Source organism: Agelaius phoeniceus, chromosome 6, assembly GCF_051311805.1.
Source record: "Agelaius phoeniceus isolate bAgePho1 chromosome 6, bAgePho1.hap1, whole genome shotgun sequence".
In the NCBI taxonomy this organism is placed as follows: domain Eukaryota; kingdom Metazoa; phylum Chordata; class Aves; order Passeriformes; family Icteridae; genus Agelaius; species Agelaius phoeniceus.
In genome coordinates, this window is record NC_135270.1 from 3,223,144 (window position 1) to 3,247,115 (window position 23,972).

The 23,972-nt window shown below is 45.5% G+C and overlaps 1 protein-coding gene across 3 annotated transcripts in view; it reads left to right on the plus strand.

Annotated features, from left to right (window-relative positions):
* The first annotated feature begins 5,335 nt into the window (after positions 1–5,335).
* NELL1 (neural EGFL like 1) overlaps positions 5,336–23,972 on the plus strand; it is a 311,323-nt gene continuing 292,686 nt past the window's right edge. For 2 of the 3 annotated variants that reach the window (XM_054635483.2, XM_054635482.2), the window contains exons 1-2: positions 5,336–5,565; positions 9,526–9,654. In XM_054635483.2, coding sequence (XP_054491458.2) covers positions 5,517–5,565; positions 9,526–9,654 — 178 coding nt within the window. In that variant the 5' untranslated portion in view covers positions 5,336–5,516. The remainder of the gene's footprint in view (positions 5,566–9,525; positions 9,655–23,972) is intronic. The other variant, XM_054635484.2, reaches the window with a different exon arrangement.

Sequence of the window (23,972 nt, forward strand, 5' to 3'; positions counted from 1 at the left end):
AAGCTGTTTCACTGTTGGCAGCCAGGAGCTCTGGAGAAACTTTCCCCAAATACAGCAGCTGAAGCACGATGTCCCGACGTGTCACCAAAAGTGGTGTCACAGGAGATACTCGTGCCAAGAGCAGGATTCCTTCCAGGAGAGGGCCTGAGCCTGAGCACTGCTCCGTAGCTGAGTGGCAGGATGTTTCACTCTGCTCTGCCTCTCAGCTCCTGTTGCTCTGAAATGTGCATGCATGGGTGAAGGAGGTGCTAGGACCTGGTGATGGAAGACTACAATCATTCTTTGCACATTGCCTGTGCAGGCGGATGTGACTGTGTTCACAGGGGTGCAAGGATGAGGGAAGAGATGAGGATCTGACTCCACGTTACAGAAGGCTTGATTTATTATTTTATGATATATATTACATTCAAACTCTACTAAAAGAATAGAAGAAAAGGTTTCATCAGAAGGCCAGCTGAGAATAGCAAGCAAAGAATGATAACAAAGGTTTGTGGCTCGGGCTCTGTGTCCAAGCCAGCTGACTGTGATTGGCCATTAATTAGAAACAACCACATGAGACCAATCACAGATGCACCTGTTGCATTCCACAGCAGCAGGTAACCATTGTTTACATTTTGTTCCTGAGGCCTCTCAGCTTCTCAGGAGGAAAAGTCCTAAGGAAAGGATTTTTCATGAAAGATGTCTGCGACAGGCGGATTTCATTTTGGGGAAGTCTGAAGTTACCAGAGGGCATTGTGAGAGTCCTGAGAGAAAGCTAAGTGCCATTAATGCCCTTTTCAGGAGGAGAAACTGAGGCATATGGAATGTGTCAGACTCCCAGAGTCACCCAGTGTAAGTCAATGATACAACACATTGATTCTGGGAGTAAGGGACTGTCACCATTAGGCATCTACTGCATCAAATCTTTAAACTCATGGGAACAGATAAAAATCCATGTCCTTTTAACTGGATTAAAGTTAAAAGGGCCATTTTAACTTTGGTTAAAGTTAAAATGGACTGACCATGGCCAGAATTTCAACCAATGCATGTTACTTAACAGCTGGAAGATAGGCACATGTTCTACTACACTGCTTACAGATGTGTTTAGTCTGAAATAATTTTACTCTTTTGGTGCTGAAATTCCTATGGTCAGCATGGAGGTTGAAGGGTACATCTTATACCAAATGGATTAATCAGTTGTAAAGTTTAGTTTAGATTCTCAGTCTTCAAACATTAGCTAACTATGTGTTTGGGAATTAAAAACAATAATTAAAAAAAAAAGAGCAGTAAGTATTGCTCCCAGACTGCAAACAAAAGTAGACAAATGATTTTTCTTCTTAAGGCTTCACTCTGATGGGTTTGTTAGTTAGTTATGTAATTGTAAACCCTAAATGGGTACTTTTAGCCTGCTGAACTGATTATATAGTCCTTTCCAAGTATTTGTTGGTTAAGGCAAGCACAGCATAGAGTAATCCCCCCTTCCTTTCCACCTATTCTTCTTCCCAGTGCTCAGGTGTGAGTGCTGCTGCTAATTCTTGCCCTCTACTGGCGGCAAAGCAAACTTTGCTCGGATGGATCGCCAGCGTCCCCGTGGAGCCAGGCTTTCCAGGGACGTGAGCTTCATTTGGGAATCCAGGAGGTTTTCTACCCCATGAGCTACAAGTGGTGGGCTCTCTTCTCTTCTCTTCTCTTCTCTTCTCTTCTCTTCTCTTCTCTTCTCTTCTCTTCTCTTCTCTTCTCTTCTCTTCTCTTCTCTTCTCTTCTCTTCTCTTCCCTTCTCTTCCCTTCCCTTCCCTTCCCTTCCCTTCCCTTCCCTTCCCTTCCCTTCCCTTCCCTTCCCTTCCCTTCCCTTCCCTTCCCTTCCCTTCCCTTCCCTTCCCTTCCCTTCTCCTCTCCTCTTTCCTTTACCCTTTCCCTTTCTTGTCTCTTTCTCCCTTTTTCTTTTCTTTACCCTTTCCCTCTTTCCCTTTCTCGTCTCTTTCTCCCTTTTTCTTTTCCCTTTCCCTCTTTCCCTTTCTCGTCTCTTTCTCCCTTTTTCTTTTCCCTTTCCCTCTTTCCCTTTCTCGTCTCTTTCTCCCTTTTTCTTTTCCCTTTCCCTCTTTCCCTTCCTCGTCTCTTTCTCCCTTTTTCTTTTCCCTTTCCCTCTTTCCCTTTCTCGTCTCTTTCTCCCTTTTTCTTTTCCCTTTCCCTCTTTCCCTTTCTCGTCTCTTTCTCCCTTTTTCTTTTCCCTTTCCCTCTTTCCCTTTCTCGTCTCTTTCTCCCTTTTTCTTTTCCCTTTCCCTCTTTCCCTTCCTCGTCTCTTTCTCCCTTTTTCTTTTCCCTTTCCCTCTTTCCCTTTCTCGTCTCTTTCTCCCTTTTTCTTTTCCCTTTCCCTCTTTCCCTTTCTCGTCTCTTTCTCCCTTTTCCTTTTCCTTTTTTTTTTTTTTTTAATTTTTCTTTTTATTTTTTCTCCCAGGTGGAAGCACTGCTGTTTTCCAGCATTTGCAGTGTAGCTGGCAACTGAGTCCACACAGACACTCTTGCAGTAGCAACGCCTTTAATTGCATTTTAGCTGTGGCACGCAGACAGCCCTACAGCTGTTCAGAGAGACATTGGGCCTACTCAAAAATCCTTTCTCAAACTACAAAATGTCACAAGCTTTGTGGCTGGCAGGACTAACAGTTTAACACCACACAGTTAGCAACTCCACAATAATTTAGGTCAAAACCAAGAAGCATTCAATGCCCAATGGATAGTGCAAGAACTATATTCACAGGAATATTATCTGAGCTGAAATCCAGCTCAGTTTCCAGGACAAATGCTTCACTCTTGCAAAAGTACCTTCAGATTTTTTTTAAATGCCTGCGAATACTCAGGAACACAGTTTTAATTCTTACTTGGAAGTCAGCTTTTCAGCTATTTATACTTCCCATAAGAACATATCAAAAAGTCAGATTTTCTGGTGATAAAGGGAGATGATTTATTGTCATTAGGGGAGGTGTAAGAATAGTGTTGGCTGCAAGAAGGGGATTTTTTGTTTTCCATCCATTTGCCCTATCCTTTCTCCATATGAACAGCTGAACATATGTGCTCTCCAAATGCTCTCCAAATGTGTGATCATTTGGGCATTAAGCTGGACTACAGGAAGAGCTACAACTGTGGGACCAGCTTTTTCCAGAGCACTTTTTACCAAGCTGCTTGTGTAATGGTTAGGATATTCTTTTCCATGAGATTTCTTAAGATGTGTTTGAAACTGTGCTTTACAGCTGGTAACATGGCACAAATTTTTGCCACAGTAATTTTTTTATAAACAGCATTTAATCCAGGCTTAGGTTAAACAGATCAGTTTGAGAATCTATCTATGACCAGTTTAAACCGTATATCCACTTAAGATTCTGCATCAAGTGGAAAATGGAAAACTTGAATTAGATTCAATTTGGTGTCTAGATAGAAACTGGTTTTACTACCAGATAAGCACAAACAGATCTAAACTAACAGGAATTGGATACACAGACCTGTTCCCCAAAAAGAAATCTCTAAAATCAGATAGTAACTGCTGTGCAGAACCCTGATGTCACTAGGATGGAATAGAAGGGTGTGTCCTCACAGGCTGAGGTACCATTGCCTCTTTCTCCTGTTGCTATGGTTATATAGAATATCTGTGCATAGCCACACACTCCTGTGTACCATGTGTGTGCCCCTCCTCTCGCCCAGGGGCTGGTAGTGGGGCACCCTATAGCCAAAGGGGAGAAGCTGCAAAAAGTTACATTTGAAGGAAAAAAAAAAAGTTGTTTCGATACACTGGAGATAAATTACTGATGTGCTTTCTGAGTGGCCACCCCAGAGGTTTCCTGGAGTGCATTACCTTGCTGGCAGCCAGGAACAGCTGTTTCCAGACATCTCACTAATTAAGTAATTAGGCAACCAAGTCAGACTGTTTGCTCTTGCCAATGTAAATGTGTATGACTCCAACTGCACCCCTAAGATGGGCATGATTTTTATGGTGTCATCCTAACTTTGTCCAAATGTACAGCTTATTATTTAACATTGAAGATGGTTGGAATTTGCAGTGTGCAGCACAAAATCACGATGAGGGGAAGCAGAAGAGAGGATGGTCCTGGAGCTTGCAACTGTAGATTGACTGGAAATCCCATTCTGTTCCTCTTCTGTAGGGTGGGAACATCATCTGGGGCCACTAAACTGTCCTTCCAAATTAAATCAGGTGTTCTGCAGGGAAGAGCATTGCATTTAACAGAGGCATGTGGTAGTGTGCTCCTTGCCAAGCACCGAGCCAAATTAAAAGGCTGGAGTGAAGAAATACTTGAAGACAGGTTTTAGAACAGCTTATCAGAGCAGATTCTCATGGCTCACGAGTATCTTTAAATACTTTACCTCCCTTTTACATGTTAGAGGCTTAAAGCACAGTTAAGGGAGTTGAGCAAGGACACGCAAGAAGCCGAGGAACGGCGCAGGTTTCTCTATCATACCTCAGAACTTCTTTTTGTTTATTCATACGTGGCATAAATTATTACTCAGAGTAAATACTTGATGAGGGTCGATTCTTAGGCACGGGAAGAAGGACAAGGTGCCCCAGAGGCACCGCGCACCGGCCGGGACGTGCTGCAGTGAGGGGCCTCTCTCACCCAGGGGGTTCATGTTATGGGAGCGGGCCTGGTTTGCAGTGAGGGGCTCCCGGCATGGGAGTGGGCCCGGTTTGCAGTGCGGGGTTCCAGGCCCGGGGGGTTCCCGTCATGGGAGCGGCCCGGTTTGCAGTGAGGGGCTCCTGGTCCAGGGGGTTCCCGTTGCGGGAGCGGGCCCGGTTTGCAGTGCGGGACCCCCGGCCCCGGGGTTCCCGTTATGGGAGCGGGCCCGATTTGCAGTGCGGGGCTCCCGGTCCGGGGGGTTCCCGTTATGGGAGCGGGCCCGGTTTGCAGTGCGGGGCTCCCGGCCCGGCGGGTTCCCGTTATGGGAGCGGGCCCGGTTTGCAGTGCGGGGCTCCCGGCCCGGCGGGTTCCTGTTGCGGGAGCGGGCCCGGTTTGCAGTGAGGGGCTCCCGGCCCGGGGGTTCCCGTCATGGGAGCGGGCCCGGTTTGCGGTGCGGGACTCCCGGCCCGGGGGGTTCCCGTTATGGGAGCAGGCCCGATTTGCAGTGCGGGGCTCCCGGTCCGGGGGGTTCCCGTTGTGGGAGCGGGCCCGGTGCTCAGTGCGGGGCTCCCGGCCCGGGGGGTTCCCGTCATGGGAGCGGGCTCGGTTTGCGGTGCGGGGCTCCCGGCCCAGGGCCGCTCCGCTCGGAGCGCGGCCGTGGCCGGGCGGCGGCGCTGGCGAGGCCCGGGGGGGCCGGTGCGCGTCACGGCGGGGGGCGGGCGGGGAGCCCCCGCTGCGGGGGCGTCGGGGCCGCGCCTGGGCAGCGGGCGGAGCCGCCGCCGCCTCCTGCCGGAGCCGCTCCGCGCGTCGGAGGCTGCGCTCGGCTCCGCTGGGCTTGGTGCGGCTCCGCAGCAGCTGCCGGCGGCCGGGGAGGGAGCGAGCGAGCGAGCGGGCGCCGCCGCCCGCGCCGCGCCGATGGGTCTCCTCCTGCTCCTCTGGGCGTGTGCGGCCGCCGCCGGGGCAGGTGAGGGGCCGGGCCGGGGTCCGTAGCGGGGCTGGGCTCCGTGGCGGGGTCGGGGTCCGCCCCGGCCGCCTCCCCGGGGAGCGAGGGCCGGGGCCGCCGCCCGGGGCGCGCCGGTGGCGGGCGGAAACTTTGCGGAGAGGCGGCGGCGGCGGCAGCGGGAGCCGCCCCGGCCGTGCGGGGCCGGGCATCCCCCGCCGTGCCGGGCGGGCCGGGCTCGGGGCTCCGCGGGGCGCAGCCGGGCTCGGGGCTCTGCGGGGCGGGCGCTGCGCGGGGGCCGGGGGCGGGCGTGGGAAAGTTTTGCGAGAGCGGCGAGCGGGCTGAGCCCCGCGGGGACCGGGAACGGAGCGGCGGCCGGCGAGGGTCCGGGTCCGTGTCCGTGCCCGAGCGGTGCTGTCCGCGGTGCTGCCCGCGGTGCCGGGCGCGGGGCGCGGCGCTATGGGCGTGATGCGGCTGGCAGCGCGTTATTCCAGCCGGCTCCGCTGTCTCTCCAGCCTTGCGCGACCCGAGTAGCGCTTCTTGTTCCTTGCGAAGGCTTTGTTCTTGGTCCCCGGGTAGCGCTCCTCCTCGGCTGGAGCTGCTGAGGGACACGTTTCTCCTTTCTGCTTTCTAGCTGTTCTCAGGGAAACCACCCGGCACAATTATCAAAATGCAAAGGAATTAATGTTTTGTAATTAAATTCTTATGGTAATTATAAGCTCATCAAAATCTACAGAGAGATGTGGCATAAAAATAGTTGGAAGAAAATACTGCCCGTCCCTTTCATAGTGGTGTTACCCCTGATAGTGCATACAGAGATTTTAAATGGTCAGCAGGGACCCAAAACTCTGCTACTTGCAAAGTTCTCTGTGTGCAACAATTGCCATCGAAGTTGTGAGAGGAGAGAGCAAAATGCCTGTTCTAGAACCTCTTCTTTACTATTTTACCGATTTCACGTGGGTACGTGCAAATGGCTCGATTGTGTTGAGTGTGCTTTAAGTAAAAGTTTTTCCATCCCCAGACAGCACGTTACACATGTCGAGGGCGTTATAAATGTGCTGCATATGTTGCATGGCTGCACATTAGCTAGATGGAGCATGGCATGATTGCTGGTGCTTGGGTGTAAGTGATAAAGGCAGAAGCAGAGAATAAAAGCTGTCAGAGCTGTAAGGCAGAATTAATTTCTTTTAGGGATTTCCTAGTGACATCATTCATAATTATATGGCTTAATCCTCTAATCTACAGTAGTGCCTTCAGTTCACATTGGGCTGAATCCACCAAGTCCTGAGATGATTTCTACTCCCGCCCACCTGCCTGAAGCATTTGGACTGTTGCTTGTGTAAGCCACTGATTTAAGGGGAATGGCCCAATTACTTTAAATAGGAATTGAAACCAACATCATCCAGTATCGGGCCCAGGCATTGAACAGCTCTCCAGCGAGAGCAGACTGCTTGATGCTTAATTTTTACTTCAGAAAGAGATGGAATTTCCAGCTACTTGTTCCACTGGAGAGAGACAGCATGAAATGCTAGATGCAAGTGTGGTTGATATGCATGTGGTATCTTTCTGATAGACTGGGGGAGACCACAGGGGAAAAGGAGACTTGGTTATCATACTGAGGCTGCTGATTTGTTGTTTATTAATTATTAACTCGGCATTCGAGTGCCTGCTGCTGTTTGAAGACCCAGCTCAGGAAAATGACTAGGTATTTAAAGCAGTGTAGGCTCTTGCTAAATAGTTACTGTGACATAAGAAACAGTCTCTGTTTTCAAAAGTATTTTAAAAGCTGGAAGAGAACACACTGAAGCTGTCACACAGGATCCTTTGCTGGCATAAATCGAAGCCTGTGGAGCTACAGTGATGTATACTTGTTGAGCCCTGGGTATTCAGGGTGGAATAAACAGCTTTAATAGAGCAGTGGAGCTACTGTGATTTATGGGAGTGCCTATACTTGCTCGCTGTGGTTTCTGTCCCCACCCTGTTGATGGCTGTGACAGAGCTTTCACTTACTTTAATGGGTTTGAGATTTGTCTTGCTGAACACAGTTTGTCCTCTCTGCTGAGCAAGTTTTAGTACCTACTTGACCTCCCTTCATATCAGTAGATTATTGCTGATTTGAATAGATGTAAGCCCTTTCTAATGAGGGACAGCATACTCTGTTTCTCACAGGGACAGCAAACACTTGGCTTTGCTGGTAGGTAAATTCACACAATTTACATTGTGCTGCTTTTGTGCTCAATGAAAACCTTAGAAGAACAACAAGTCCTTTATTGTTTTGGTTCTGGTCTTTATTCCAGGAGGGGGAGGTGTTTTTAGTCCACCAGTGTGGATGTTGTCAGTTTTGGTCATTCAGTGCCTCAGTGCCTACAGTAGAAGTCAAAGGTGGTACAAAAAGCCTGATGAAGTTGCTGATGATCTGGGAAGTTTTTACCTTTGGAGAAGTTTATCTGGGTTCGCTAATATTGTCCCAATTCCAATTTTCTACAAAAATGTGTTTATCCCCATATCCTTATGTAAGCACTGTGTGTGTGGATGTGTCAGCACTCTTGGAGCTTCAGTTCCATCAGATGCCTCTAGATCTTAATTTTCCTTGTAGAGTAAGGTTGCTAGAGACCTCCTAAGCTGTATTTTCAGTATTTTTTAATGCTCTGTCCCTTGTGGAGTAGAATCCTCTATGTTAGCACAACATGTTATTCCATCAACGTTTCATCCTTGAGGAAAAGAGAAAGTTCTGGAGTACAGAAGATTTATGAGTAGTGTATGTAACTTCTTGTTCGTTCTGTACACCTCAGTAATTTCTCAGAGCCTTTCAAAGAATCAAACTAGAGTACTTGCTGCTTAAATGATCCAGAAGTATAGTCCTGGAATAACAAATCAATCAATTTAGACCTGAATGTGAAGTCTACTTAGTGGAAATCAATCTGGACGTGCTTTACAGGTAATGTCCTTGCTCCATGGAAGTCAATGGGACTTTTAGCATTGACTTCAGCTGTGTCAGGATTTCATTCTTGGAGCTTGTTACTAATGATGTTAGTGAAAAATGTAATTAGGAAAGTGTTTGGATTCCACACGAGCTATTTGACCTGTGTCTCAGGCACAGATCTCATGTCACTCTTCCTGCTGTGTTGAGAGAAACACTGAGGGCAGGCTGCTCTCTTCCCATCCCTAGAAAAAGTGAGCTATCTTTGATGAATTTGGTGTGCTAACCATCATGTTGCCCTGCACTCTTCAACACAGCTTTTTCAAACTTTTGGAGTCTGTGTCTTTTATGTCAATCCCATCAGGTAGATTGAGGGGTACCCAGGCTTTTCCTGGGCACAAGCCTTTTACGAATTTCAGGTTTAGATTTCTGCTTTCCCAGTAGGTGCTCCTGCAGCCCAGAGGTGGGGTGAGTGAATGTGGGCTTTGGCAGCAGCAGAGGCAGTGTCAAATACCTTGGTGAGCCACCCAAAGGCTCTTAGCCTACAGGAGGGTGCTCTTTGCCCTGCTTCCACATCTGCTCCATGCTCCTTTGGTCCACTTGGGAAAAGGGATTGGGTTTAGGTGATGAACTGTGGGCCTGCTCAGTTGGTCACAGCCAGGTAGGAAATGTGAGAGGAGTTTTCAGCCCTTACATCTCCCTGGAAATCATGTGGCCAACAGATGAATGCTGCAAATCTCTCTCATGGTTTTGCCTAGGTGGTTATGCTTTTCTTTATTTATTACTCTTGAACCTTTTGAAGATACTGGTTAAATGTATCAGCTCTAGAATGTTTTAACATGTGCACAGTAAAATCTCTGGGAAGGAAATAGCTTAATTGAAGGACTTGGAATAGAATATCTTCTCTTTCCTGCCTCTCAGTTACTGTCTTATAAGTAATTACTGTGTACTCTGTGTGTGTGAGTGGGAAGGCACTAGAAATGTCTGTGCTAGATATTCTTCTCTATTCTTTCCATTACCTGATTTGAAATAAAAATTGATCTAATTCTCTCTGCCTCCAACAGCTGTAGGATTTGGAATGGATCCTGGCTTACAAATTGATATCATCACAGAGCTGGATCTGGTGAATACAACCCTGGGGGTAACACAAGTGTCAGGACTACACAATGCCAGCAAAGCCTTCTTATTCCAAGGTGAGAGAAACATCCTCTGCTTTCTTATCTTGCTTCTGTCTGCATGAGCCCAGGACAGCTTTGATGCTTAAAGGGCTCCCTGTAATGGTGGTCTTACCTAATTATTGCTTTTTTTATGTCTGTTTCTTGGAATTAGTTCTTGAAATACAGATGCTATTTTTTGTGTGTGTGCTGTCAGGTAGTGGCAAGGGAATTTTGGGTGCATTTTAAATACTCCCTGATATTTATTTCTCACTAAATATATCAGAGTGGTTCCAATGGGTGGACTTCTGGGTTTTTTTTCTCTATGGTCATATACATGCAGAGAGACACACAGCTAAAGCTGTGTAACTATGAGAAGGCATTTCATGTGTTAACACTGATTGGTAATGTAGCAAATCTTTCATCAACTTTGTGAAGACTGCTAAGGGGGCCAAATAGAATGCTTTTGTGTTTAAGTCAAGGGCAAGATAAGTCACTTTGTGTTTTTTTTTCCCCCCTTCATTAAGTATTCTAACGTAAAGTTTGTGAAGTGTTTGAGAATTATGTTGGGTTTTTTCTTTTGTATTTTTACTGAGTGAGATTCTGGATGTAGTTTTTCAATGTATTTAGGTAAATTTTAGATTAAGGGACAGTGTCCCATGGGGTGGAAGCACTGAGTTGCTACAATATGCTAGTTAGGCAGGTAAGACATTTATATGATTTGAGATTAACATGTGAATTTTAAGGCACTGTTGGAAACATTTTTATTGTGGAGGCTTCCTATGTTTTTTCTTTACTGTGCTTTAGTCAATGTTGAAGACCCTTTTTCTTATCTGTCTTCTGTAGCTGTTTTTAGAGGCAAATGATTATGATCTCATTCAGCTTCAGTTCTGGATCTGCAGTGCAGGGAAGTGGAATCTTGGTTCATTCTTTATCTGGCCAAGGCCAGTCTAGGAGTCAGAGCAGAGCTGCTTCTGGAGACCACCTCAGAATTTGTTTTCTGTCTTTTATGATACAACAAGCAGCTTAATTTTCACTGATTCCCAAATTAGTGTCCAAAAGAGCAGCATTGATTCTTTTCATTTAAAGGTATCAGTTTTTTTTCTCTTGATACCCTGAGTCCAGGTTTGTGTATTATGGACAAATAATACATTATAGTCAATCCTCTAAGGACTGAAGTGACCTAAATATGTTAATGATTCCAATTGCTATTTCATGCAGTTAATTGCAACCACACTGATGAGTTGCAATGTGAGTTTTCACAGACTGGTGCTCAGAGCTGTAGGGAAGAAGTCTGAGATGTGTTTGTCAGGACTTGGATTGAGACCACTGATACTGAAAGTAGCTTTGAAATGTTAATGGTTAAGATGTTTTGGATATTCTGTTCTTTTGTCCATCTGTAATTTGGGAACTTAGGACTGGTGTAAGAAAGGTAGAACTTACAAAATCCATATGAATGGATATGCTGAAAGATAGATGCTCATGGGAAGCAATAAACAAACATTCACAGTATGAAATGAATAAATAATTTGAAGACTGTAGTTAGGTACATAAAGCTATTTTTAATTCCCAGAACAGAAATGCTTTTTGCTAATGCACACAGGAATAGCCCTCTTCTTGAGTAAAGCCTCTAGTGTAAAACTTCCTGGAAGGTGGCTCAGGAAAGTGACTCTCTTTGGTAAAGCTCATCAGCCCTTGGGCTGTGAGAGGACTGAAGGCCTTTGCTGTCAGCTGGGATGGAATCTGAAGCTGCCCTGTTGTCTTCTTCCCTTCTTGTTCCTATCTGTTACTTGTTAAATGTCAGCAGTGTGTTGGCAGCTGTAGGGATTCCCTTTTAGTAGCAGAGGTGACTTTACAGCTACAGTCTGGCTGTGGGCCATGTCCTTTGGCTGGAACCAGGAGATACTCTACTCAATTTGGATTTTTATCTTGCCATACAGTAAAACCAGGATAGAACAGGAGTGTATGGGAGATTGCTATGTCTAAGATAGAAGTAATACTTTTTATTCCACAAGGATCCACAAAATACCCCTGGTCCAACATGACACTCTGTTGTGGTTTGAGAGGAAGTGAGTGTTGTTTGGGATGCTGTGGTCAAACCAATAGGTGCTCAGATTTGAATACTGGCACCTGGTGTGGCCACTGGGGACATGGATACACCTCTGAGAACACAGGGGGTTAAAAGCAGAGAACTCCCAGGAAACCCTTCTCTTGGTTCTGGTGGATGAAAAGTTCAGAGCTGCCCTGCCCAGCTGCTGTGGCTGGGCGGGGAGGGGAAGCCATGAGGCCGGGTGAGGTGGGCCTGGCCCTGAGGATGGAAGGGTGGAGGAGCACTGAGTGGCATCGGGCAGCTCTCCCAGGAGAGAGACAGAGAGAGAGAGAGAGAGCCAGCCTGTGGTGTGCCTGTGCCACCTTGAAATTGGACAGCACGAGGAGAAGGGCCGTGAGAAGGTGCCCGGCAGGGCAGCATGGGAGCTCTGGACAGGCAGAGACTGAGATTTTAACCCTTTTGATGATGATGGATGAATGAATGGAAACCTTACAAATGCTGATCCTCCTGGAGTCAAATGAGAAAAGAGATAGAGATGAGATAAGAGGAAATGGGCCACGAGAGAAGTGGAGAAGAATCTTGGGTGCGAGGAGGTGATGGAGTGGCCTTTGGCTGGACTTTTCTTGTATAGCCATGGACAGAACCATTTTTCCTGTGACACAGAGACTGCATTTAGGGGAGGCAATGGCTTGGAGCCAAGAGAGTTCAGTGATGTTATGTGAAGGAGTGCGTGAACAGAGACAACGGTGAGGAGGGTGGTGGTGCCCTCGATCTTCAGTGGAGGAGAAGATCTCTGTTCTTGAGACACCTCGGCCCCAGGGGCTGAATTTGGGGGGGACAGGTGTCCCAAAGGTCCCTGTGGTTTTTTTGGAACTGGGCAAAGCACCCTTAAAAGGACAACCCTAGAAGCAGCTCTGGTGCATGAGCAGTGGTGAGAGCACTGGGCATGGAAGGAAGATGTCAGGATGGCAAATGATCTCCAGCCAGTGCCATGTGTGACATGGAAACACACGAGGGCTCAACTGTGTTTCCAGGGGAAGCCTATGGTACAAGAGGGACTCCTCTCTCCTTGATGAACTGAGAATTGATTGTCTAAAGGGTGGTGATGGACTGAGAGCTGGTGATCTGAAGGATGGATGTGTTGGAAATTTGGTGGGGGGAGGAGGAAAAGTTTTTGGAAGGTTTTCATTCTTTCTGTGTGTTTCTTTTTACATATAGTTGTAGGTTAATAAAGTTTTCTCTTCTTTATTCCTAAGCTGGAGCCTGCTTTGCTCTATTCCTGGTCCCCTCTCACAGCAGACACCAGGGAGAATGTATTTGCATGGGGGCACTGGCATTGCACCAGCCTCAAACCGTGACACACTCGCAGAGGAGAGAAAGCCTGGAAGTTAGCACTGAGTTTCAAAATGACTGTATCCTCTTGGAGCAGCTATTCCAGGTGGAAGGTGTGGTGCTTTCAGCACAGCTCTGCTCTGCTTAGTCCTTACCACATTTTCACAGTGGCAGTTTTGCCTGCCACCTTTGACAGCGTGTATGGGGGCTCTGAGCTTACATAAAAGCTCCCTGTGGAACATTTTGTGTCTTGTGAGATGAATTTTCTAAAATGGCTATACTGGAGCTGTTCAAACTGAGAGTGTTCTTCTGTGTGTTCCAGCAAGTTTGCATCTTGGAGGTAGAGAAATGGTAATTTTTTCCCCAATCCAGACAGTTTTGTGTCCAGGGTAAGTTCAGGAAAATACGGAATGGTCTCCTAAGCAATTATTTTTTTTTTTGTGAATGAAACTATTTGAAAGAGAAAGGTCTGTAAGTTTTGAGCATTCTTGAAATGGAAAAGGGGGGTGATATGAAGATATGCACAAAAAAAGGGAAAATATTATTTTTAATTTGACTTTTCATCAGTGATAGCTCTCTTACAGTAAATGACATACTCTTTGTTACAGAGTTTCTGGGGAGTGATGTCATTATTTAATTTATCCTAGAGAAGATGCAGAAAGAATTTTCTTTGAAGAGTTTGTGATTTCAGTCTGAGATCATCCCAGTAAAGCTGGTGGAGTATTCTGACTTTTTAATAATATTGGTATGAGCAGCCAAACCTCAGATTTCTGAGTGAAGCAGATTTATAGGCTAAGAAACAAATTCAGCTCTGTTGCAAATTGTGTGACAGCATGGTAGAACCAAAGTGGCAATTGAGAGATGTGGGTTGCCTTTGGGCAAGCAAATCTGTTCCTAATTCAGAAAATCATAGAAACCTATAATTAAGTGTAGTCATCTGTGTTGTCCTGCTGGGCATGGGCTTTGATTGTTAGAGTATTTCAGCTGGATTTTTGATTGATCAGTTCCATTATTTGAATTTTTCAGTTCCATTCTCTGTGAAAGGGGGATGAGGAAGTAAAAACCAGAGCAGTGTAAGTGCTGACAATGTGCATTAGAGGAAATGTAGGTATAGAACTCATAATTGCAATTCTGCAAACAGTCTGATTCTTAAGATCCATAACATTCTGGTGTCTTAATTATTTGTCTTTTATTAACTTTCACACACAAACATGGGAGAGGATGTCTTGGTGGGCAGATGATTTGCTCTAGCATGAAAGGGCAAAGGAGGGTGAGTGGAGATTCTTGATGGGTGCTTTTGGGCAATGGGGCACCCAAGACCCTGATGTCTGACCCACATCTTCAGCTAGGAGGCCAGGGAAGTCAAGGAAATGGTTGTGGGGCTGGGTGGAAAATCTGCCCCAAAGAAATATACTGAAAAGACGAACTTTTCACCTAATAACGTGCCTTACAATAACATCTGACAAACATGGAATGTGAGAGATCTACAAATGGTATCTTACAGGCATGAGAAATGAACAGGATCAGAACAGGATTATACTGTAAACTGTAGATAATACAATTAATGCAAATAGTAAATATTGTAAATAGTACATTAAGAAACCTTGAGCTATGGCTCCCTTCCTGGGGCCCAGCCCTGTTCCCTGTTTCAGATATCAGGGAAGCAGGGCTTGTCCTGACTTTGGCTTACCAGGATCTTGAATTCAGTAGCAGAGGAAAGCTCTGATGATAACTAAGGCAAAAGGAGGCAAAAATAAGGCAAAACTGGTCATCCTGTTTCTGGGTAGACTGAGACCAGTTTTTAGCCTAGCTGTTAAATGATGGGATTACTTTAACCAGTCTGACTTTTGTTCCATGCTCAGTTTGTGTGGTGGGAGTGAGATTTTATTCCTTTAACAACCTGTCAGCTATGCCTATTTCTTTTTAATTCTTCCTGCAACATCTCTTTGGAGTTAACAGAGACTTAAAGCCTTTATTTACATAACAGTTCCCCCCCAGCCCTGAAAGTTTATTAAGGCTTTGCTGTTTCCTTTACTGGCAATCTGGCACTATTTTTCAACTTAGCCTTTAAATTAGGAATGGTCTTTTTACTACATGTACTATGTTTAGCACTCAGCAAAAGAAACCACTGAGTACTGTTCAAAGTCTGGAGATCTGCAGTGCTTTGTTCTTGACCATTTCTTGACTTGTATTACACAGCCACTGGATTCAAGAGAAACACCTGGCCTGGAGCTGCTGCAGCACAGGGTTCAGTCATGCTCCTTTTTCCCACTTTGTGCCAGACACTGCTGAGTGCTTTTCTGTACACTCGTGGCTCCTACAGGAAAGGTGAAAGAATAACAAGTGCCTTAAAGCGTAGAGAAAGGCAATGTTTTTGTGAGAAAAAGAGTGAAACTTGTTGAGTTCCTGGAAAAAAAGGACTGTCCTGCTTCAGGCCAAAAGAGAGATCAAAGCTGTACTTCCAAGGCGGGTGGAGGTGAGTCCCAGGAGACCCTTGAGCTTCCAGAAGAAGTGCACTCCTCTCTGTTGGTGTTTTCCTTCAGTGTTTTACAAATCCTGGCTTTTTTAAGACTAATTCCTCACTTAGAGAGTAGAAGTGTTTCCAGATTCCACTCCAGGAATTTCAGGCCTTTTTGCAGTGCTGAACTGAAAGAGGTTTGGATGCTGGCCAGCTTTGCCGTGTTTTAGGCTGGTGGATAAGAACAACTGCCTAAATTGATCTTGTCATCAGGAGTGTAGAGGGGAAGTGGGATAAGCACACACCCCTTTTTATCAGGAACAAAATACCTCTGTCTCTGGTGGGACAGTCTTCAGGAAATGCTTCTTGTGCCCTGGCAATGCTTTTGGGGCAGCAGCTCAGCACTGAGCTGTGCTCACTGAATTCCAGGGCCAGGTGATGGCTGCTGCCTTTGTCCATCTGTGCTGTGTCGCAGACATCTTTTATGAAAAATCCTTTCCTTAGGATTTTTCCTCCTGAGAAGCTGAGAGGCCTCAGGAACAAAATGTAAGCAGTGGTTATCTGCTGCTGTGGAATGCAACAGGTGCATCTGGGATTGGTCTCATGTGGTTGTTTCTAATTAATGGCCAATCACAGTCAGCTGGCTCAGACTCTCTGTCCGAGACAGAAGCTTTGTTATCATTTTCTTCCTTTCTGTTCTTAGCTTAGCCAGCCTTCTGATGAAACCTTTTCTTCTATTCTTTTAGTGTAGTTTGAATGTAATATATATAATAAAATAACAAATCAAGCCTTCTGAAACATGGAGTCAGATCCTCGTCTCTTCCCTCATCCAAGCACCCCTGTGAACACGGTCACAGTGCTGAGCTTCTCACCCTCAGTCCCAGTGGCCTGGGTGCTGTGGCCAAGGTTGGAATCCTCTCCAAGTGTTAAACTCTGTTATGGCAGCATGATGTGCAAGGTGTGTGAGCTGCAGAGTTCAGACCAGAGCCAGGGGCTGGGTGAGAGGGAGCAGAGAACAGCTCAGGGAGGAAACATGCCATTGCTCTTCCTGGGGCAGGTGGTGGGAGGCCTGCAGTGAGCAGCAGAGATAAACTTTAATTTTGGAATGCAGGCGTCAGTCCCTCTTTACGTGAGATAATGAGACAAGAGTCATTGCTTTTTGTGGGATCTCTCCTGCTACCTTTATAGCAAATATTAAATATCAGCAGTATTGTTTTTACAGAGCACAAATCTTACAGCAGCAGAAAAATTAGGAAGGCACAACATGGTGGCTGGAAATCTTAGCTCTGCCTTCAGGTGTCATGGGAGAGAGCAGCTCTGGTACCTTTCCCATGGTGGTGCATCCAAATATCCCCTCTGGTGGGAACACCAGGGTTTTTGGGGCAACCCCCTCCTGCTTTGGGACACTTGGCAAAGCAGCTGATGACCCTTGTGAATACCTGGTGAAAAAAAAAAAATTCCTTTCCAACAGTGCAAAGGTCATGAGTTCATGAAGGAGAGGCAGATTCCATCAGATAAAAACCCTTTGTATTTGTCAGTAAAAACACCTTGAGGTGTGGATCAGCCTCTTGCCCCATCCTGTGGTAACATTCAGGTGTGGCAGCATTCTGTGCTGCTTCATTTGGGCTGTTCCTCCTGGCTGTCCACTGAGGTATCCCCCTTTCATCTGGGCAGGGCAGAATTGGTGCTTTACCCTTCTGAGAATCCCCCTCTCCCCTGGGCATTGCAGAATTGGTGCTTTACCCTTCTGAGAATCCCCTTCTCATCTGGGCATGGCAGAATTGGTGCTTTACCCTTCTGAGAATCCCCCTCTCATCTGGGCAGGGCAGAATTGGTGCTTTACCCTTCTGAGAATCCCCCTCTCATCTGGGCAGGGCAGAATTGGTGCTTTACCCTTCTGAGAATCCCCCTCTCATCTGGGCATGGCAGAATTGGTGCTTTACCCTTCTGAGAATCCCCCTCTCATCTGGGCAGGGCAGAATTGGTGCTTTACCCTTCTGAGAATTCCCCTCTCATCTGGGCATGGCAGAATTGGTGCTTTACTTTTCTGAGAATTCCCCTCTCCCCTGGGCAGGGCAGAATTGGTGCTTTACCCTTCTGAGAATCCCCCTCTCCCCTGGGCATTACAGAATTGGTGCTTTACCCTTCTGAGAATCCCCCTCTCCCCTGGGCATGGCAGAATTGGTGCTTTACCCTTCTGAGAATCCCCCTCTCCCCTGGGCATTACAGAATTGGTGCTTTACCCTTCTGAGAATCCCCTTCTCCCCTGGGCATGGCAGAATTGGTGCTTTACCCTTCTGAGAATCCCCCTCTCCCCTGGGCATTACAGAATTGGTGCTTTACTCAGAGCTCATCTGCTTTCAGGACTGGTTCTGAAGGCACTCATGGACACCTCTTCTGCCAGTATCTCTCTGTCCATGTGATGGAGGCTTGGGGGGCTGTGAGCAACAGGGCCCAGCCCATCCCTTGGAGAGTGGGATCCTCACTGGTGCTCCACACTCATCCCTGCAGATGTTCCCCTGTGTTTCCTAGCTCCAGCCTGGTCCTTAGAAGCCATGGCAGCTGCCCACCGTCCTGGGGTGCTGACAGAGGTGTTAGCCCTTTGTCAGAGTCTGTGAAGCACTGCTAAAACAAGGATTTAAATAGGATGCCAACAGCTGGGCTGCCTGCACCCAGCAGGATGGAGGGAAGTGGGACTTCCCTGCTGGAGATGGTTTCTGGGCTTGTGTCCAGCAGCAGGATTGAGCTCTTCTTGGGGCCTTGAGTGCTTGTCCTGCTTCTCACCCCTTCCTTCCTCCCCTGCTCTCAGCCCTTGCCTCTGTAGGAGCTGGGAGTGAGGGGGACTCAAAGCTGGAGGTGCAGTATCACCAGCCGGGGTTTGTGTACAAATCACAAACAGGACAGGACTGCTGGGAACGTGCCTTGAGCTGTTTGATTTTCCAGCATCACTCTCATTCCATGCTTATGACAATGGGAAGATGCCAGCAGCTCACATCCCAGGCAGCAGACCAAGAACTTAATGTTACAACTCACTTTATAAGTTTTTTGTCCAATCACACAAAGCAAAAGCACATTGACAGTAGTTCCATCCAACCACTATAAGCACATGTACCTTTGGTTAAAACAATGCTTGCTGATTTTGGATACAATACCTACTTGTAAGCCTTAAAACACAACACACAGAGCTCCATTATTAAGCCTAGAACTTCCTAATATCTTCCTAATATCTCACTAGATGAACTTTTCTGTAGCTTATGGAGTTATTCTAGACAAGCATTAATACACAGACCATTGTTCTATTTGTCCTTGCTTTTCTACTTTTTAAATAATTTTTCTGCTGACCAATCTCATGGCTGCTGCTTAGCTCTAATCACAGTTCTGCTGTCTCTGAGGCCTGCCTTTTGCAGCTTTCCCAAAACCCTCTGATTTTGTGGATTCCCAGAGTGTAGGAGCAAGGAGTGAGTGTGTGAGTGACAAGGACGTGGTTGGGATGGGCAGGTTCCCCTGGGAGCCAGCAGGACCCAGGCTGGTGCTGGGCACAGGGGCAAAACAGGAGAAACAGAGGCGGATATGAACGCCATCTGTAGCCAGTCCATCTTAGAAGCAATAAGTATTTAAACTCCAAAATCCAGTTTTTATATGTGTTTCGCTCTAAAAAGATCTTTATGTTCTGAATATCTTTATGTCACATTCCAGTTCACAAAGTTTTTTAAAAAACGAAAATAAAGACGTAAAAAGAAGGGGGCTACACAATACAGAACTAAGCTTTACAACACAAATTTATCTCCTCTGGGAGTGTCTGTTCCCACAGATGGCAAATGGGAACCTCACAGCTTCAGAGGAGGAGTCACCTGGATGTGCAAGGGAAGGTGAGCTCTGGCAGGGGGAGCAGGGGATGAGGTGAGATCTGACAGGCAGGGCCACAAATGGCCTCAGAGGAGGGGAGAGGTGAGGGAGAGCTCTGTGGAGGAGCTGGGGGCCAAGAAGGAAGCAGCTGATGGCAAATTGTGACGAGGACAATACAAGTGTTATAAAAGGTGTTCAATTTGTGTTGACTTGGGGCTGGGTTGGGAATTGTTGTTTTGGGGTGAGTTGATGGGTGTTTGTTGTGGGTCCTGGGGAGGGGAGGTCCAGGGTTTGGTGGGGGTGGGAGGTGAATGCACGGATCCAAAACCCACCAATCCTGGACCTGAGAGGGGTTGTAAAATGAGGGCTTCAGGTGGGTTTGGGGTTCTTCTCCTTCTGAGGGACCTACTGTTTGGGGGAGAACCCAGTGTTTTTGGACACGTTGTCATCTTTGGGCTGTTGTGTGGGAGTTGGGGCTTATCTCAAACTCCCTGTCCTCTGTAGTTTGTTTTAATAAATGAGAGCCTTTTTCCTGCACAAAATCTGGCCTTGTTCGAATTCGTAACACAAGGACTTCAACTTGAGGCGTGGTGGAGAGAGGTGCAGAGTAAAAGGGGCTGTGCCCAGCAGCTGGAGAAGCAACCTGGAGAGAGGGGCATGGAGCTGTGGCTGGATGGGAAACACAAAGTCTGCAGTCCTGGGCCAGGAGAGCAGGATTAGGTGAAGGTTTGCTTTTTCTACAGGCAGCATTAAGGCAGCATAATCAGGAAAAGCACAGAAAGTTTAGATTTGGGGTTGCTGTAAAGTACCCCTGATGTGTACTGAGATTTCACGAGTGTCTTTGGAGGATGCAGCTTGGAGAATGTGGGGGTTTGTGTTAGTGAATTAGAACCTTACTTTTGCTGTAAAACTGCCCATTCCTCTAACAGTGTTACAGAGAATTCACTAATATTTGTAGCAGGCTTAAGTACTGTGCTGGAGTAATTAGCTTGCTGTGTTCTGCCTTCAGAGAAGGATTTGGATATGGTGGATTTACTGTTCAAGGTGGGTCCTGAACAATAAAAATGAAGCAACACTTAAGGTCCTTGTTTGTTAGTTTTTCCTCTTTGTTCTTTCCTTTGTGAGCTGACTGTGACCTGTGATCACTGGCTGTGGGATCCTGTAATTAAGAAAGGTTTTGGAATATTCATCCCCAGAGGGTTGAGCAAGGATTTCCTGTGATACTTTAATTCAACCATCTGCCTAACTTATAAATTATATATATATATTAATATAACTAATCTTTTAATATAGCTAATCTTTTGTTTTGTATACACAATACAGTTTTTTTCTTTCAATTTAATGGTTAGTCTAAGTGAGGCATCTTTCCATTGCAAAATCCATTTTCAGAACACAGAAAGAATCTGCAATTGAATCCAATGAGCTAGGAAGGGGTGAGATGAATCATCTTCAGTGGAGGAAATTAAAGATCACTTGAGACATAATTATTAAACAATGCTTTGATGCTTCGAAGGTACATAAAATACTATTAATTTTGTTAGTTCCCAGAGGTAGTTTTTAAAATACTCTTATATACCCATCCTGTCTTGGCCGTTTCTTGTTTAATGTCTGAATTATGTTAGAAACCTGTCTAGGTGTAAAATTTATCCAACATATTGATATGAAGTGAATAATTTCAGAGTTTCTCCTTCAGTATTTCTTTGTTTAAAACACCCTTGCCCCCTGCTTCCAAGCAAGTGTAGACTAAAATAGAAACCTAGTCACATTAAACAACAGTGACCAATTTCTACTTCTACCTTTTCCCCCTCCCCCATCCTGAATGCTGTCATGCTGCCTTCTGTTACTTGACATTTTTTGGATTTCCCATCATGTCTGTCATGATTAGGAGAGAGTTCTGAGCACATATTGCCTCTGTCCTTGACAGTTATTTTTGCTTTCCTGGGAGACAATAATTGTGCTGCTTATCTATCTTCATTTGCCACGATGGGAAGTACAGAGGGGAAGTGGGATAAGTACTTCTGGAGTGTGCTAAAAGCCTTGAATGCTTCTGGCAACCTGTTGACAGAGTCCTGTCATGAAGATAAGCAGAAAAGGAAGAAAAGCTCTTTACTCTTTAATGGGCTGAGGGGGGATGCAGAAATTAGTTTCTGATACTGCTGCTAAGGGTGTTCTACACCATGTGGTCCTTACAGTGAAAGTAACTCAGATAAAAGCAGGACTAACAGTTTGAGTTTCTTGTATCCTCATCAAAATAAGATGATGACAAAAACTGTCTTTTCCATGCAAAGATTTTGGCAAATGGGTACTCTTCAGTCATACCATCCTGTAATTAGCTCCTTGTTTATTAAACAAGCATTAAAAAGGAGGAAGAATATTCTATAGCATCTTGTCAAATGGGCCCAGGTGCTGCTCAGAGCTGTGGGAAGCTGGGGTGAAGCAGGGTTGGCACCTGAGCTCTGCTGCCTTGGGGCAAGTCCCTGAGTGGTCCTGGGTGAAGAATCCTGCCCCTCACATGCAGCTCTGGTTTGCTGGACAGATGCTGCATTAAAAGAGGGCAGAACTGGAGCATTTGTAGGGCACAGCTGCTTGAAATGCAGAGGATGGGAAAAGCACTGCTCAGGAATAGGGTTCTTACTGTAGTCAGTGAAACAAAGCGGCCTATTATTGTGTATTTTGACCCCAAGGGTGGTGATATCTTAAATTTTAAACCAATTTTAGTAGGAACTCGTTAATAACTGAACAAAATATTTACATTTGGCCTACTTGATTAAATTACTTCTAAACACAGCTACATCTTTTGCCTAAAAAGAAGTGGTGTTATTTGAAATTACTTTCACGAGTTTTCTTTTTAAGATTTTGTACCTTAAAGAAGTACACAAAGGCATATACAACCAGACCTAATGAGAGAGCCAGGAATGGACCATTTCCTGTGATGAAAAAATCCTGCTGTCTTGGAACTGTCTATCAAGAATAAAGATTAGATGCTACTTGAGACCTCTACCTACTTCTTCTGTGCCAAATTCTAGAACAATCCTGCCACCTGTGGTGTGGGTGTATAAATGATACACGAGGGGGGACGTTTTTTCTGTTATTTTTTCATTTTCACCACATAAATGGCACCAAGTATTCATGTCATACTGTGCTGGTTTTATGGTGTTATATCATGTGATTGTCTTGCTTTTTTTGGCCTATCCAAAGATACAGAGTGCATTAGGTTTTTACTTTTTTTAATAGAATGGGCAAAAATTGATTTTGGTGCCTGATGCCCACTCCAACATGGGATGATGTCCTTAGTTATAGGCTGCATATCTGCTAAAATAACATAGCTGGTCCTGTAATTCTGATGACAGGGATCTGTGAATCACTATTTTAGAGCAGTAAGTCCAGCAGCTCAGAATTGGTTTTGCTTCCTAAAAGCCTCTCATCACAGTTTTTCTGTCCCTCATCCCTCATCCATTGTAATTTAAGAAATGGTAACATTTCTTAAATTACAATGGAGCTCACTGTGGGTCCCCTGTACTGTAAATAGGACAAATTGTACAGGATCACTGCAGCTGCAGGGGCTGTTTTAGGGTCTGTCTTCCCTTGCACATCCAGGTGATTCCTCCTCTGAAGCTGTGAGGTTTCCATTTGGCATCTGTGGGAACAGACACTCCCAGAGGAGATCAATTTGTGCTGTAAAGCTTAGTTCTGTATTGTGTAGCCCCCTTCTTTTACATCTTTATTTTCATTTTTAAAAAACTTTTTGCAAACTGGAATGTGACATAAAGATATACAGAACATAAAGATCTTTTTAGAGCGAAACACATACAAAAACTGGATCTTGGAGTTTAAATACTTGTTGCTTCTAAGATGGACTGGCTACAGATGGCATTCATATCTGCCTCTGTTTCTCTACTTCAGCTCATTGTGAATAATTCTGAAACTTTAAAGCCTCTTCCTGGGGAAAATAAAGCCAAGATGTGTGGGAGGGGAGTGGGATTTGTGTGTGTATGTGTCATGATTTTTCGTGGTCTGTGGAGGTCTCCACAGATGCTCATCATGCTGTTTCCAAAGCCAAGCAGCACAGCCTTAAAACATGACATTTGTAGAATAATTGGGTAAATGCTGATGATTTGGAAACCTCATGTGTTGCATTTATCCCAACTTTCCTTTTCAGGGAATGTACTGACAAGCTGTGGTAGGAGGACCCTGCAGTATTAGTTACAGTGATCTTGTTTGGGAAATAGTGGAAGAAATTTAGGTTTCCTTTATTGTAAGTAATTATGGAGCCAGAAAAAGAAGAGTTTTGCTCATATTTCTCTCATGTTTAAGTCATGTCCTCTGCTTTAGCTTTTTGTTCTCTGATACTGGCATTGCTTTTAATATTTTTTGATGTCTTGTGAATGGCAGCTTTCAGATGGGATATACTGCCCACCTTGCTTCGTGCCATGCTAATCGCTTCAAAATGTGATCATTAAAAATAAAAGTAAACATTATCGCTGGTGTTACTGCTAACAGCAAGAAATGTAGAAGAGGAGGGACATGAGGCATTTCTATTTAAATAAAAGCTTATTTTCAGAAACAAAGGCTTATGGAGAAAAGGGAGCTCTTAGTACCCCAATCACGTTTCCTGTTACGGATGAACCCACAGCAATGGATGCTATCAAAGTTGTCATATTTTATTCATGA